Source organism: Clarias gariepinus, chromosome 3 (genome assembly GCF_024256425.1).
Source record: "Clarias gariepinus isolate MV-2021 ecotype Netherlands chromosome 3, CGAR_prim_01v2, whole genome shotgun sequence".
NCBI lineage: Eukaryota > Metazoa > Chordata > Actinopteri > Siluriformes > Clariidae > Clarias > Clarias gariepinus.
Window position 1 is genome coordinate 30,960,671 of NC_071102.1, and position 17,790 is coordinate 30,978,460.

The 17,790-nt window shown below is 37.7% G+C and overlaps 1 protein-coding gene across 1 annotated transcript; it reads right to left on the minus strand.

The window, feature by feature from the left end:
* Positions 1 to 7: 7 nt before the first annotated feature.
* znrf2a (zinc and ring finger 2a) lies at positions 8 to 15,435 on the minus strand. The gene is made up of 5 exons (XM_053493172.1): positions 14,638 to 15,435; positions 5,829 to 5,927; positions 1,400 to 1,505; positions 1,223 to 1,300; positions 8 to 1,131 (listed from the first exon to the last, which is right to left on the minus strand). The coding sequence occupies exons 1-4, from the start codon at positions 14,957 to 14,959 to the stop codon at positions 1,243 to 1,245; spliced, it is 585 nt and encodes a 194-aa protein (XP_053349147.1). The 5' UTR covers positions 14,960 to 15,435; the 3' UTR covers positions 8 to 1,131; positions 1,223 to 1,242.
* Positions 15,436 to 17,790: the final 2,355 nt, after the last annotated feature.

Here is a 17,790-nt window from a genome sequence, read left to right on the forward strand (position 1 = left end):
ATATATATATATTTTTTTTTTTTAACTAAACTTAAACACATCTTCAATAAAGTTTCAGTTATGCAGCAATATTTCATTATGAAACAGCAAAAACCATCTACCTCACAAACTTTTTTTTTTTCCAAAAACAGTATTTTTGTAATTCATTAAAGTGGATTTTTCTTCAGATTATTCCATCATCCTGTATTAGTGCAATGTATTGGTCTGCTGGCGTTTCTAAAAAAAAACAAAAAAAAAACATTTTGTAGAAAATAGAACTGAATAAGTAAATTTGAGTATTTTTGTGTAATAAGCCTACCTACAGTACACATCTAACATAAGGGTATCTCACTCTTATATTAAGTGTACAATCAGAACATGGACTAGAAATAACGACTCGTTGCATGATTTTCAAAAAGCTACGATGTCGCTACGATGTCGATGGACAAAACAAAACTACAACAACAACAAGTGGTCAGATTACAGTGAGCTTTCAGTTCTGTATTCACCTTGAACAGCCTGTTCCTTTGAAATTCTGAACACAAACTCATAGAAAAAAAGAGAAATGCTTCAGTAAAATTTCATTCACGACTACTGTCTGTGAGACATAGCAGCACGTTTTAGCAAAAAAAATGGCACTTGATTATTTTAGCACCAGACTATGTAATCTCCAGACTAAAAAAAAGAAAGAAAAAGGAATAAAATGGACCAATGCTTTTAAATGAAGAAGTGAAAATTAGTTGCTACTCCAGATTTCTATTTACAGGAAAATTATCCCAAAAGTGGGGACAAGTTCACCCAGCATGCTTGATTTCTACAACTTGGCTGTGTTCAATGATGAATGTCCTTGTTCTCCGTGTTACTTATGCAGGAGGGGGAAAAAACGTGTCCAGTGTAGATACGTCAAAGCTACATCCTGAAGCCCAGATGGTTTAACACAGCAGTGTAATTTGCACTCTGCTGTCCTTTGGTGTGCTAAAATGGAAAAAGTGAAGAAAAGAAAATAATAAATCACACATGGGCAGGATCCCTGAGTCAGTTTTAATTGTCTTTGGGCACAGCCATGAATCCGAGGTGATGACAGGTCTTCGTAAAAATCACAGAGGTTCTGGACCACAGGGTGTGTAGTCTTCAGTGAAAAAATGGCAGAACCTAAAAAGGAAAATAAAAGATGCTATATTTTTTGTCCAGGGCATAAATTTATTCTTAAAACAGGGTATTATTTTATCATCATGTACAATACCTGTGCAGTGTTAGAATTGTTTAATCAGTAGGGTGTTCTGGGCACGACCTGTTCACCTCGAACCATTCATCAATACACCTGGGAAAACAAAAACGAGCGAGCGAGTAAATACAGATTTGTAACCAGAGACATGCACGCTTCGATTAGGTTTGTCTTGCGTGTTTGTCTTGTCTTTACCCTTTGTGGTAGATACAGAGGCAGGGGAGTCTGGCAATGGTGTCTCCCTGGGCCATGTCATCCAAGCATATTGCACACTCCCCAGAGTCCTTCGTCAAGACGTCCTCTAAAGTCAAAGGAAAAGACAGAACCCGTTTGTACGGCTGATACAATGTCATGGTTAGATAAATGTTGCCTTTTTAAAATCTAGTATAAAGTTAATTTCCATCTACTCCCATCTACCTGTTCAGCTTTTCACCAGAAGTTCCTTACTCTAATGATTCTTATCTCTTTTGCACCTTATGTGATCTGTGAGGGACAGGATTTTATAACCTTCTCCATCTGCTCTAAAATCGCACGCTAAAACGCTGAACTTCAAAGTTAAAGCTTTTAAAGAACGTAAAGATGTTCGACTGATTTGAATCTTATTTCTTAATTCGATGTTCATTCTCTGAGCAGCCATGTTGATATGACATCCTGTGATTACCTCACAATGAGGACGACCCCAATGTTCCAAATAGGAATTGTTGATTGTATTTTCTTAGTTTTTTTCTGGACAATGGTCAGAAATTCAGAGCTTCAGTTGAACACAACAAGCTCTGTGTCTTTGCACAGGGGACACTGAAAACCCTCTGGCTGCTATCAGCTCTGCTGCTGTAAACACATTACATCACTACTTCTATACGCTGATCTTTTCGTAATGAATCTTTATGTTACTACCCACTGTAACTTTATTACTGGGGTCTTTTTGTAATTACATTTTAAAGGTAAAGCTTTCACTCTATGCATAATCATATCGTAATATAGGATATAGGTGATCATATATGAGCATTTCAAACCGCAACACTCATACATGTTTGCAAATAAATAATAAATGTGTGAAATAGCTCAAGCATTGTTTAGGTAATAGTCTGTTTATACTGTACAATACTTCTGAAATTACAGCTGAAGCTAATAAAGGGAACATATAAACAGGTGATGTTAAGTGTTGAAAGGCTGCCAGCAGTGCAGAGTGCAACTTCTGCAGAGTCATCAGGCAACGTCCTTCACCACATGAGGGACAACACCTACTCTGTGCCTACTTGTTTGGCTTGTATTTTAACGTGAGGGTGGTTGGGACAGGATTACACCATGAATTGGACTCTTATGTTCTAAACAGTAAATCATACAAATGCACATTTCACAGGGCATTTTTACATTAGGGCTCTGGCATCGTTTCCGATAACACTTAAACCGAAAGTTTGATTAATTTTGATCTGTGAGAACACAATCGTTTCAGGCTTGGAAAACCGTGCCCAAGTCTGCTTGAACAGGTGGTCTCAGACACAGTGCAATGTACTTGGGCACAGATCAAATCAGATATGGAAGCCAATCTTTCCTGCGCAAGGAAGAACGCTGTTGGTGCACGTCTCCTCCGAAAACTCCATGACCTACACAGCCATACCTGATAAAGCAGGAAGGTGCGCGAGAATGTTACTCATGAATTTTTTTCCGGAATATCAAGAATATTTGGTATAGTGTGAAAGTTAACTTTTTTCCCTTTTCTTCTCGTGTTTAATAACAGCTCACAAACCAAGTAGATGCATACTGCAACCTCCTGTATCAGAGTGTAAAAACGGGAAAATTTGAGACATTAAACATCTGAACATTAAAAAAAAAATCTGGGGGACAAAAAAAAGCTTGGGGAGTAAAAACCCTAATTGCAAATATAAATATAAATGGTGGTCTTAAACTTTTGATCGGGACTGTACATACATACACACACACATACACACACACACACATACACACACACACACACATATACACACACATATACACACACATATACACACACACACACATATACACACACACACACATATACACACACACACACATATACACACACACACACACACACACACCCACATATACACCCACATATACACACACATATACACACACATATACACACACATATACACACACATATACACACACATATACACACACACACACACATACACAGGGTATTTTTCCAACCCGCGGGTCCCGCTTTTATGAAAATATTCGCCCCCCCCCCGTTCCCCACCCCCACCCATACCTGACCTTTTCTTCTTTTAATGATGTAAATTCCCGACCTCAATGTCTCCCGAACCTCGTCTTCCATCTTCACTTTTATTTTTAATTTTTTGTTGTGACTGGCATTGGTAGCTGCTTGGCGCTTTTGTGACTTGTCACGTGACGTAACTAATTAAGAACTTAATAAAATATGAAAATAGATATACCCAAATATATAATATAGGCTATATGGAATTGCACGCAACATACATGGATTTTTTATTTAATTTTGTTTTTAATGACCCGCTCCAACCCGCACCGCAAATAAAGTGACGATTTCTTTCGGGGTCCGCGGGTTACCAGACGACCCGCGCATCACTAATACACACACATATACACACAGTCCCAATCAAAAGTTTAAGACAAGAAGAAATGGGAGTAAGACAAAACATTTTTTGAGCATGCAATTTAATGAAAACAACGAATAAACTGAAACAGGCTGTTTTACAGCTGATCAAAAGTTTAGGACCACTCCAAAAAAAAACATAAACCCCCCAAAAACAGAAATCAAACTTCCAAACATGAACTCAGTACTGAGTAGCTCCACTGTTATTATTGACCACTTAAAAAATTCGTGGCGGCATGCTTGATGCAAGCGTTTCCATGAGGTGAGTGGGAACATTTCTCCAAGTGGTGAAGAAGCCCTTCAGTCTCAGATGCCGTCTGATGGTTATGGGGCTGCAGTCAGCACCAGTAACGGCCTTAATTTGGGTCGAGGATTGTCCAGTGTCCTGACGGACAGCCAACTGGATCCACTAGCTCAGTGCTGGTGAAACTTTTTTGGGTCATCCGCTTGACTTTTTGCTCCATAACCCTCAGGATCATTTAAGAAATTCCAAACGACTGTCTTACTGCGTCCCACCTCAGCAGCGATGGCGCGCTGTGAGAGACCCTGCTTATGCAGTTCAACAACCCGACCACGTTCAAAAAGGGAGAGTTTTTGCCTTTGCCATCAGAACGTGTGACTACCTGACAGAAAATGACAATGAATCCACATCTTTGCACAGATTTGGCCTTATAAAGGCATGTGGTCCTAAAATTTTGATCAGCTATATAAACAGTGAAATGTGAAAAAACAGTGAATACAGATATGTGTGTGTTAGTGTGCGCTTAAATATTCATTCGTTTTTTTTAAAGCACCTTATAATCCATGTCCACCTAAAATGGTTAAAACAGACTTTGCATAATTATTACAGGCACTGCAATGCTGAGACCAGGAAATTCTCACTCTGAGCTCCTAAGAAAGTCTGACTTTCTCAACAGGTACTGTAAAGGCCACGTCAGTGGATTTTTACTACGGCAAAGCTGGAAATGTCTCAAGTCGCATTCATCTGGCAGTCATTAACCTGGCATTACACCAGCACAGGTAAATCTTTGACTAATCATAGGAATCACAAGTCCCAAGTAAGGAATAAAATAAGTGGGGGGCATAGTGATGGAAAGATCATTGAAAGCAGCCTTTTATCAGCCCAAAGTTGATTATTTTTCTATAACAGCATGCCCTGCAGTGTTTGTTAAGAAAGCAATTTCCTCCCTTTATATGCGCATTTATTGTTGTGAAACATCTCTGAGGGCTTTTGGTTCCCTTTAGCACTATGTAGCGGTTAGGGGGGGAAAAGCAAACTGTTATGTTTCCAAACACGTTTCCTGTCCTGAAGCTTGTTGTGTCAGAAAAATCTATTACTTTTTCAAAACGATGAAACAGGAGACATTGCATAAATGTTAGACATCTTTTCACAGAAAGCTTCAGATTCAGTGATTCCACATTTGTTAAACAGCAGTATAATTAGCTGTGGATTATGTGGTGTGTGTTCGACACGAGTCCTTGGGTGAGTTGTTACTACAGAAACAACCACATTAAAAACAAGCATGTTCGAGAGGATGGGTTGAATCGCAGCCAGACCTGCTGTTAAAGAAAAAACTGTCTAAACCTTCTGCCCAATCAGAATCAAGAGTTCAGCGTCTGTGTTGTATAAGCAGGAATTAAATACACATTCCTTTTTAACAACGGCGTTTTACCCACGTTAATCAGCTGCCAAACATGATCTGCTGCCGTGAGTCATTGAACATTCCCTTTAATGTTGTGTATTAACTGAACAACGCAGAACTGTGTAAAAGGTAATTATATACAACTAAACTGCCAGCTCGAATCCGGACACCATGGAGATCACATTGTTAAGAGGGACGCGCTGAAAGCAATCCAAAAAGACCTGCACAGGGTTAAACGAGAAGAGCCACGTCAGGGCTTTGTGTTAATGATTACTGACTGTGATTAAGCTGACTGCTGAAGCTGAACAGCGTCCAAACAATGGAAAAAAACCTAACCTAAATAAACTGGTGGTCTTACCGTTATAGGTGAGTCTTGGTTTGGTGAGACACATGACAAGGTGAAGGTCAATTTCATCTGAAGCAACAAACTTGGAACATACGGGACAGTTGAATCCAGCTACAACACACACACACACACGAGAGGGAAGAGAAGAGAAAGATAAGTGCACAATACTTTGTGGATTACATTTAGAAAAATGTGCAAAATGTTCATCAAGTCTTCAATTATCTCTCTCTGGTAAACTAGTTATAACTCTATGTTAGACCCGACACAACACGAGGCTCTCCCATCATATGGTTAGGGGTAGAACCAATTTGGGCAGCTAATGGTCCATCTTAAAGAATCATTTATATAACAGGAGGAAAGCACACAAGCCAAGTATGCAGGGTGAAATGTCTAGTTTCAAATATATTTACTTTACAACAGTTAGCATACAGTGTATAAAGCAAGAATAAAAATTATCCTAATCATTTTCCATATTTACAAGTCAAATTAGAATGAAATCTGTAACCAAGCTGCACAATTAATCGTATAAAAACGATTCGCAATTGTTTAATCACAAAATTATTACAGGTAATATACACATAGTCTAGAATTTTTATGGCGTTCGTCAATAAATTAATAACCTGTTAATTAAAAAATACATAATTTCAGATGATCGATATTAGAAAACATCCTATTTATGAAATAATTTGTGCCAATATTATTTTTTTATTTATACATTTATGGGGGAGGGGGATTTTTCACCCCTAATTTTTTTTTGTCGTATCTAATTCCCATTGGTCCGTCCCCCCCATCAAGGCTTCTACTACCAGTCAGGGAGGGACAAAGACCGTGTATTATTCCACTTGCACAAGTCTTCTATTTGTTAAATAAACATAAATCATACTTTTTAACAGTTTTAAGTTACATTTGATGTTATGGGATGCCTCACAGCAGCTACATAAATGTAGATGTTTATGCACCATCCTGTCTTTTTCCTCTCTCTTTAAGTAAATAAATCTTACCAATGTTATGTGACCGAAATTCCCCCCCACATCAGGAAGGTTACTTACAGTCACAAAAGTCTGACACTTTCTTTAGGCATCTCGCGACAGAACATTTCAACACATAATATGTGGTACACCCATCAGCCATAACTTTTAAACCATTAATGTTAAAACCAACTAGGGTTTAGGTTCCCCTGGTGCCAAGAAAACAGCTGTGACCCTCGAGGCAGGACTCCACAAGACCTCTGATACTGTGGTATCTGGCACCGGGACGTTAGCAGCAAATTCCTAAAGTGCTGCAAGTTGCAATGTGGGATGTCCATGGATCAGACTTGTTTCTCGCGTGGATATTTAATTGGATTGAGATCTGTAGAATTTGGAGAAAAACAACCTCTTGACTTGCATTGCCAAGTTGCTGCTCCTGTTTGCACATTTGCACGTGCGCTTTATGTTGTCTTGTTTTATCTTTTGTATAGTAAATGTTTTTTATATAATACTTTAGAATAGTTTTTAATGTATTGTGTACATTTGGTTCTTTTTAGACTTTTTTGGTCTGTTTACGATAGTCAGCTAGTTAGGTGTCCTAGTTAGTTAGTAAGTTTACATGTATGTAGCACCTTGGACCTGGAGGAATACCGTTTCGTTTCACTGTGTACTGAACTGTATAGGGTTGAAAAGACAATAAAGCCGACTTGACCTGACTTGAACCTCGAACTCTTTGCCTGCTACGACCCAGTGATGCACTGAGTGTTCTGGTATCTTTCTACGGTGGCCAGCATTGATTTTTTATTTTCCAGCAATTTGTGCTGCATTGGCTTTTCTGTTGGATTAGATTGGACAGGCAGCCCTTAGATCCCTACAGGAATAGATGAGCCTTGGGCGCCCATGACTCTGTCTGTGGTTTACTTGTGTGTGTGTGTGTGTGTGTATATATATATATATAATTGATAATCAATGTTATTCAGTTCACCTTGTGGTGATGTTAGTGTTGTGGCTGATTGATGAATTTCTGTTAAAAATCACATTTTCTTCAAATCCCTTTATTAACCTTAGATTATCTAGTAAGTTTTCCCACACAAGTCTTATTAATATCTCATGAACCAACTTATTAATCTTATTGAAAAGTAAATCAGACTATGGTACAAATCTAACTCATGTACATTTCTAAAAATCAATCAAGTTCAGCTTTATTTATCTTTAAACAGAAATTGCCGGATGTAGATGTAGAGTTATATTTAAATCCAAACCAGGGACGACAAAATCTAAGACTACAAAATCAAGACTACTAAGACTACTTTTCATCTTACTTTTGCATACAGGAAACTGTTGATTCTATCGAGATTAAGATTCAAACATCTACTTTAAAAATCTCTCTCTGAGAAAAAGCTAGGCTGCTAAAACACTAGAATTCCTGAAGCTCCTTCAAAGTGTACAAAGTAATGATTTTATAAATATGAAAAATGATTGCAAACAAAAATATAAATATGTAAATACAGTTATTAAACCTTAATTTAAAATAAACATAACTTCTTTACTGTTCTGCAGTCAACAGTCTGAGGAAATAAATGTTCTTCACAACCTCAAGGCTCGTACTTTGATAGGTTTGTAGCTAGAATGTTTTTCCATCATGAACTCTCTGACATTTTGTTGCATCATTTTTGCAATTTTTTGTTTTTAGGATCATTTTTCACTTCGATACATTTATCCAGGATGTTAAACAGAGTAGCAGGACTAGAATTTGGAGTGCAGAGCTTGAACCCTACAGTGTGCCCACTCACAGAACTATGATACGTAACCCAACATGCTACAACAACGTGAAGCTGTTTGCTTAGTGCTGGATACAACTACTTAAAATAATGTGTTTTGGTAAACACAAAAATTATGATAACAGCATGTTTTTTTAGGTTTAAGCTTAATGCTTTGATCACCACACATATTTCCACCAATAGATACCTACATGTGTATTTCTTAAGTAATAGTCAGTAGTAAACCAACAACCTTTGGAAATCCCTGAGCTTTTGACCAAAGAGTTGCAACACATGCAACAGACCACATGCAAAAACACAACACCTGCGCCTAAAGGCCACAGCCGACGCATACCTTCCCACTGTTTACTTGATGCTTAATGTCGGTCACATGCGACAAAATGGAGCACTACCTCATCCGTGCTCTCTGTTCCTTATTGCATATTCTCTCCGTACACTTTATAATGCTAATTGTACGTAATGTTAAGTCATACAATAACAAATCACAGAATGACTAATTCAATTTATAGCAATTGCTTCTGCTGCTCATGAGTGCTGGAGATCAATAAGGGAACAAAACCAAGGAAAGTAGCTAGGACTGGTCTGCAATATTAGAATACTCTTTGCTAACCAGAATACCTAAACCAAGGTCAATGATTCTAAACAAATGAGCAAGTTAAACCTGCTTTTCATACAACTTATTCAACCATATAGGTCCCATACAGATAATCATACAGCGCCACTGAATGCTGCATTCTGATTGGCCAGAAAGCGTAGAGTAATTTTCTATTTCTATATTAACAGCAGCTGTAATTCAAATTAGTCGATTTAATAAGAAAAGGCGTGCAATCTCTGTGCTACAAAATAAAAATAAAAAACATGCACTTTAGGACATACTGTTATAGGAAAACAATCAACTTCAGGCCGCATTGCACTTTCCAATCATAGATTCATTTATTTATTTATAATTACTTACCTATTATTATCATCTATTACGGCAATTAAGATGAACACTTCTCGAGCAATGCTAGTGGGTTACATTTACATTTTTTTCATCACAACCTGATGACTAACAACTGAGCAGTAGCGCAATTACTTCCAGTGAACCGCTGGGTGTTGACTAAAACAGATGTCCAAATATGTGAGTGAGGCTTAAAATGACTTAAGCAATTAAGTAACATTAATTACTAAGATTAATATTTATTAATATAAGCAACATGAGTCATCGATAAACTGGTAAGACTTGTACATACTGTTCCATACAATACATTCTACAACGTATAATAATTTGCACAGCTCGGTGAAGAAGTGCTTTCGTTCTACGTATTAAAGGGTTCACACTGACTCTGCCCTCTGACTGTATCAAACTGCAGCAAAAAGTCAAATTAAACGTCTGGTTAGCAATTCCTTTATTGTTTTTAACCAATCAGGGACGCCCAAGTCCTGCCCACGTGCGCTCAACTGACTTACAAGACCAAGGCTGATGGGGATAAACAGATCAGATTTGTCTAACAGAAACGGCAATTTACAGACACTCAAAATAAGCCATGAATTTGCTTTTGTAGGTGCTTAGCTTCACTTCACAGCAACTTATTTTAGGTTATAATTTCATTAAAGTTTTAATTTAATTTTATTTAAGTTTGACCTCATAAGCCTTGGTCTTGAGGATACAAAACGTTGTATTGACTGGAAAAGAGAGGAGGGGGAACAAAAAAAGAAAAGAAAAAAAAAGCAGAAGCGTAGTTTGCTCATGTTTCCTGTATTTAAGAAACTACATAGATAATATCTATAGCCCAATAATAAGGGTAGTTAATGTTTACTGATGCATTGCAGCTAAATATGTGCAGGCACACTTGGACTGAAACAGATACCACCCAATAGCGTATAAGAGGACAACATAACCTTAAAAATAATTTATAAGAAAATGATTCAATTACTTGACCTTGTTGACGTGCCTCTAATACCGATTTGAAGTTTCAACCAGCTACTAGGATATATTACTAGAAAATTAGACTGCATGAAACCTTTAGCTCTAGTTAAGCAACAGCAGGAAGCAACATTTATAGCTTGAATTATCAGATTACACAAGCCAATATCTGATCTTTTACAGTGATCAGATTATTCATTGCCATCTAAACATGTATTGAAAAACTATTCTGCACTACAAGATTAAAAGTCTAATAGTAATCGTGCTTACTGATTAGCATGGATAAGTTATTAATTAAGATAAATGGTTATGCAATAACCAATAGTTTTGCTCTAAAAATGCAGAAGACCCAGACGATTTAGCATGCACTCACAAAGAAAAGAAAATGATATAACTCGGGGGAAAAAAAGTGCTTTCACTCAGCAAAAGGGTCTGACTGATTGCACTGATTTCAGCTGCCCCTTGAAGTGTACTTCAGGCTTAGTAGAGCAACATGACAAGTGCTAAAAACACACTGCACAATTCTGCAAAGCATGTGACTTAGAGGAAGTCACTAGTCAGAGTCTTCTTCCTCTTCAGCGCTCCTGTGCGTGTTCCATTTTCCCTTCAGCAAGCTAAGCCAGCTCAGGTTATTATCTGTTTTGGGTGAAGGTTTTAAAGCAATCCCCTCGCCGGAAATAGGCCATGGCCAATGTACGGTAAAGAGGGCACAACAGCCTGATGTTTCCTTGTTCCGTTGGGAAAAAATTCCTAGAGTGAGCGGTTTATTACTCTTCAATGCAATCAGCATTGGACTATCATGATGTTCATTAAAAAATTTTTTATGGAGGTCTGACAAACGAAAGTCATTAAAACATCTTAGTTGTAAAAATACCTGTACACCCTAGTATACCTCTGGTTGTAAAAATGTAGAAAATGAGTGACGGAACATGTGTAGTACCTCTTCACCGAGCTTAAAGCATTCCTTTAGGAATTATTTTAAAGACACTTCCAATATTTGTGTTTCATTACTTACATTTACGCATTATGTGAATTTTAATTAAATGACTAGATTGTATAGGAATGACAAAAAAATAATAAAACATAATATAAAAACAAAATCTTCAAACATGTTTAGAAAAAAAACTAACAACATTCAGGTTGATAGATAATGTTATTGACTTAAATTATATATATATATATATACATATACATATAAAATATATAAAGTAGTGCTCTTTCATGTTACATGAAATTTAATCTACATTCAGTTACAGCTATGCAATTACATCATTTCTTTCTTTTTTTTTTATGACGACATTGAGATTATTTTGAGACATACTGCAATTGCAGTTTAAACTAATTTGATGCATCATCTTGTATTCAGTCATATTTTTCTAAGCTAACGGCAAACCATGGGCCAAATGTTCTCTTTAAGATGTTTGGCACTATTCATTCATCACTTCTTTAAAAAAAAAAAAACTTAAATTTAACGACAGCATTTACATGAATTCCACATAACATAACCTGTAAAATTATAGCATTTTGTGATTAGATAACTGAGAAGAGAAGGTACATAGTGTAATTGTGATAAATTGTGCAGCTCTGTTTTAAGTTAATAAAAAAATGCTGTCAGGCAATTTAGTACAAAATGTTCTATTTTATTCAAAAAGTGTGGAAAAGTGCTAAAGTATGGCAATAAAATTACAACAGTAACATTCATAAATAATTTATGTCTTGAAATTTTACAAAAAGAAGCTTCAAATGACCAAGTATGAACACCATGCATAAAGGGTTAAATGGGCAGTAAGATGACTTGCACTGTTTTGCTGCTGTGCTTATACTAACCCCAATAGACCATGACCAATTCATTTCCAAAACAAATAATAACTGAGAAATTAAGGCAACTTCGAGGTATAGAAGGTATAAGGCAAGTTTGATATGAAAATATCAACTGACAAAGACGAATAAACAAACACGACTGCAATATTTAGCGTCAAACTGGTTAGTTTATAGCATGCGTAACTGAATGAAGTTTGATCCAGGAAATACATCCACACGTGTCATAATGAGAATGTGCAGTTCCACATTTGGCTGCGTTATGTCCGAGGCTCATGTGGCTTCTCTCATAAGGTTAGCGTAGATTTGTAACCGATAACTTCTGCGTTAGTCAAAACACTGTTCTGGACTTTATTCACAAACTACTCATACATAACATAACTTTGAAATAGTAATTAGTGTATATTTTAAACACACAGCTATTAAAAAGTAATCCTTTATAAATGACATATGAGGACCCCTTTTCTTAAGTTTCTTCCTTATGTTGTCTCAGGGAGATTACTATTGCTACCGTCACCTCTGGCTTGATCATTAGAGATCTTAAGCTATACCCTGACTGCTGTTAAGTGCTATATGGAACCTTTTGAATTGAACCGAAAGGGCAACATGGCCAAGAAAAAGGTTTTTAGCCAGAAGTGATACTGTGCTATTGCAAATATATTGTCAGAACTTTGTTGCTCTAATTTTCTTTAGAATTACATAAAATCTTCTTAAAACAAACAATAATAGGTTGTCTTTCGAATTATCTAAAACAGAATACCTGCTATCCTTAAGCTGCCCACTTCTTCCCTAATTAAGTTACAGTCTCCCAAAAAAAAAAAAAAAAAAAAAAAAACAGGAACAGTGAAAAGTGTATGCAATATCAGTTTCATGCCCGCTTACCACGATACACTCCTAAAAATAAAATTACCAGAACTGGTTCTTGAGGGTGATGCCATATAAAAAGTCTATTGTAATCTTTTTCTCTCATTATTTTTTTAGTTTATCAGCAACAAAAGAAAAGTGGTAATCATTTTCCAGCAAAAAGATCTTTCTACATAATAGTAACAATTAAAACAGGAAAAAGAATTAGGTCTGTGTGGCACCAAAAAATTAAACCTCAAAGATTCAACTTTGCAATCATTATTTGTAATATTTATTTTCATTTCTTTGGTTTCCCCAACAGACAGGCATGGTTCCAACTGTATTTTATTGATCAGTTTGGATCGAAATAAACAAAACATATGTCAGAATTGGTCCTCCAAGAATTTTAAAGATCTGTAACACAGCACCTCTTTACTGGTGGTTATGAACAATATTCGATCTGATTCAAAACTCAAGTATTTTGTACTTTTTCAAACCGTTCAGTTTGTGTCCGTGTTGTGTTAATCCATGATACCTATAATTTTTTATAATTCTGTGCATACAAATACCAACAAGCTTGGGAACTGTTTAATTCATTTTGTTGATTATGTACTGGTAGCATTATTTGATGTGGATATTTTTTTCTACCAAAATAGATAGAAAAAATGTACTCCTAAATTTTTTAATCTGTCCATCTATTTATAAAACAGAAATTCTGTTTGTGTTTCTATGGCCCGTGTTTGCACTGCTAACCGCTCTTTATAATGTTGTCAACTTGTGCACAGATGAGCATATCACAGTATGTCATTCCTCACTCTATTCAACAGTGGGCAGCGTCATTAGCTACTTTTATGTCATACTGTAAGCGTGTCACAAGCGTTCCTCCCAAGAGTGGGCACACAACAAAATCTTTACATATACCTGCTAAATGGCCAAATGAAAAATATTGTCTATCCCAAGATGTCATGTATACTCAGCATTTCATTATTGCAGTGATTGTTGATACTACCTTGCACACAAACTAGAGATCTATGTACACACAATTGACAATTTGGAAATGCCAATTAACCTGATCTGCACGTCTTTGGACTGTGGGAGGAAACCAGAGTACTCAGAGGAAATCCACCAAGCACGGGAAGAACGTGCAAACTCTGTGCACAAAGACCAAACCCTCGACCCTGGCGACTGTGCTAACCACTACGCCACCGTGCCACCCTCCATGCACTTTTATATTTGTGACCTAGTTTGATTGATTGAGGTGTGAAAGAGAACAAATCCTGGCAAGAACACCAATCTTTTAAATCTTGAAAAAATTTACAAATCAATCAGTGGCTCGGGTGACCTTTGATTGATTTATTTATAGATCAGACAGTGTCTTTTAAACCATAATGTAACAATGTTCTGATTAAAGGCTCAGCTCTACTGTTAGTTATTGTTGACTCTAAAGGTCAATCACATCTGTTCACTTGTGACGCGCGTGCGTGCTCATGGCGCACTTGTCTTACCTCCGAGCAGGTGAGGGGACAGATGGGACGGTAACGAGCCTATCAGTAACCTCGGACCGGACTGACTCCGCTCTCCGTCCGCGTCTTCATCGCTTTGTGTCCCGCTGCCTTGCGCTATGATGGTGGGCTGAAAAAGCGAATTGGGTCTCGCACCGTCCGCCGCGTACCGTCCGCGCGCTCCGACCTGCTGCTGGTTTCCGGTGTAGTACCGAATCGCCGCTGCGCTCGCGCTCCCGGTGGCTGTGGTGGAAGTGGGAACATCGGAGCCTGAATAAGCCCTGAGGCGGGCACTAGCTGCCGGACTGCTCTGTTTAGGGCCCATGTGTTTATCTCAGTGCCTTTGTTGTTGTTGTTGTTGTTGTTTAGGACGCACAAATCGGCCCTAAAAAAAACCTTTTAAAACCAAACCCAAAACCGCGACTCGTGACTATTTAAATAACGTCTGAGCTCAGATGTGGACGGACTTGAACTCCAGGTGTTACGATACTCCTAAACCGAGTCCCTACATGGTATAAAGTAAAAGGTCATGTGTCTGCACACTAGTTGCTCTTCCGTAGCTGAAGTTTTGCGACGCTGTAGAAAGGCCTGCTGACTGTCAACAACCTCCAGAATATTTGGACAAACTCCTGCGTCCACACTAAAACAAATACATAACAACACACGCGCGTTTGAAGTGGTCGGAGATGAAAGGTCCGAACGCTACATAATAACAGCGCCGACAAAAACAAGCCGCCACGACCGGTGCGCGCGCGCGCGGACACTGCGCGAGCCGAAGGTTATTATGGTTTGTGTGTGTGCGCGCGTGTGTGAAAAGCACGGATTGCCCTCCTCCTACTTTATGTGCGTCACGTGACGTCAACGCGGAAGTGCTTACAGCATAAACACTAGAATTCTTATTATTCTACTATATGTGACACGCAGTCTGCTTTATTAGTGTACCCATAGTCTGTTGTTATTATTAAACGTAAAAATATATATATATATATTTATAAAAGATGAATATGGCGAAGTTAATGGCTGTATGTAAAATAATGTCCACTCAGTGGACAGTGCAACACACTGCATGTAGCACATCTGTTGCTATGTACAATTTCAGATTTTCAGCGCTCCTGTATTTCAGATAACTGACAGCTGCCACCACTAGAGGTCACTCAGGTTGGATTTGGGAAGTTGTGGATAAGGCTTAATCAAAAGGTTGTGAGGTTAAATCCCAGCTACAGCAAATCATGTACAGGTGCCTTTATGGCCAAAGGCTTTTACACACATGACCCTCACCTTATTTTCTGTTACAAAAACCTCTACACTTCTGGAAAGGTTTCTACTCAATTAAATTTTATTACTAAGCATAGCTATGGGAGTTTCAAGTCAGTCACTGGTACTGGGTGAAGGAGTCTGGGGAGCAGGCATTATCTCAGTTTATGCCAAAGGTGTTTAATGCAGTTGAGATAAAACTCTGTGCAGGATACTCAAATTATGTGAGTAATAGCCATTAACTCAACATGTACATGAAAAAGGTGGATGAAAAGGTAACGTAATAAAATGGCCACTAAAATATACATTACATCACCAGTGGCCCTGCCCATGTTAAGAACCTGATGCCTGCATGCTACCATCACCACTCGTCTGCCACTCTGCAGTCTGATCTGGGTTTTCAGTAGCCCTAAGCTCGGCCTGACATACCTGTTTTCGCTGTAGATGACGCTGGCTACTATTACATTAAGTAAGAACTCTGCCTATTATTACATTAAGAACGCTTGTGACAAAAGGAGCATTTATTAGCTTGTTGTACCAAATAAGCCAGTTTATATAAAATAAACTGTGTCATAATTGATCATTGTACTTAAACATATATTTACTTACTTATAACCTATACCGCTTTATCCTGTATTCAGGGTCACGGGGGGCTTGGAGAGGACTCCAACCTAGGAGACTTAGGGCCCAAGGCAGGGTACACCCTGGACAGGGTGCCATTCCATCGCAGGGCACACTCATTCACACACTACAGACAATTTGAGAATGCCAATAGGCTTAATCTGCATGTCTTTGGACAGTGGGAGGAAACCGGAGTATCCTGGAAGAAACCCACCAAGCACTGGGAGAACATGCAAACTCCATGCACACAGAGATGGGAATCGAGCCTGGCCGGGAATCGGACCCGGACCCTAAAGGTGCAAGACGACAGTGCTAACCATACCGCCTAAACATATGTGTTGATTTTAAAGAGTGGTTCTTTGGGTTTCTGTAGCCTTCCTGTCAGCTCTAACCTGTCTGGCCATTATCCTCTGATTTCTCTCATCAACAAGGTGTTTCTGTCCATATCTCTGCTTACTGGATGTTTTTTCCCCCTTCATCATTATATGTAAACTCTAGAGAATTGGATTAGAGCACCTCTATAACCTGGACATAGTTTGCTTAACACTCAGACATGCTTTTTTGTTAAGTTAAACCCAATATGAACAGAAAGCTATGATGCCTCCAAACGGTATGCAACTGAATTAATTAGTCTTTCAGCACTGTTGCTGCCAACAGATAGCGATAGCTAACCTAAGCTAATGTGTAACGGTAAGTTTACTATCAAGGCCAAAAACTAAAGAAAAAAAACATTAGACCACATATGTACATATGTAGAGTTAGAAGCAAGAGTACCACTTTTTTAAAATAATGACTATTGAACACAGACTGATAAAACCTGCAGTTATTTGTTTATAATTATTATACACAAAGTTTAATTAATAATAATTAGGATATATCTTAATTTACCAGTTTTGCAGCTTAAATTTTAGCTATCTTGATCTTTTGTGAATCGTAAAACCTGAAAAGACACTCTGAAAATCAGATACAGTGTCTTTAAACACTCATTTTGATGTAATTGTCAAGACATACTCAAAAACATATGCTCAAATTTAAATATTACTTTGTACTCATTATTTTTTGCTTTGTGTTTACTGTAATGGGCATCAAATTAGATTTTGAATCACTTTTGAATACAACTGGCTCTAGCAAACGTTTTCTTATTTCTGCAAATTAACTTCTGAACACTGGAGGACTGAGGACTCGTAAACCATGCCATGCAAGTTTTCATCTTAGATATTGATGTAAGTCCAGACTTGAACAAACAGAATTTTGTTGCCATTGGCACAGCTATTCAACATG

Excerpts from the sequence above, each read along its gene's own strand:
- znrf2a (XM_053493172.1), bottom strand. The coding sequence starts at position 14,959 with ATGGGCCCTAAACAGAGCAGTCCGGCAGCTAGTGCCCGCCTCAGGGCT. Across the intron at positions 5,928-14,637 it reads GTCCCCTCACCTGCTCGGAG|CTGGATTCAACTGTCCCGTA; the intron begins GTAAGACAAGTG and ends TGTGTGTTGTAG. Across the intron at positions 1,506-5,828 it reads ACCAAGACTCACCTATAACG|AGGACGTCTTGACGAAGGAC; the intron begins GTAAGACCACCA and ends CTTTGACTTTAG.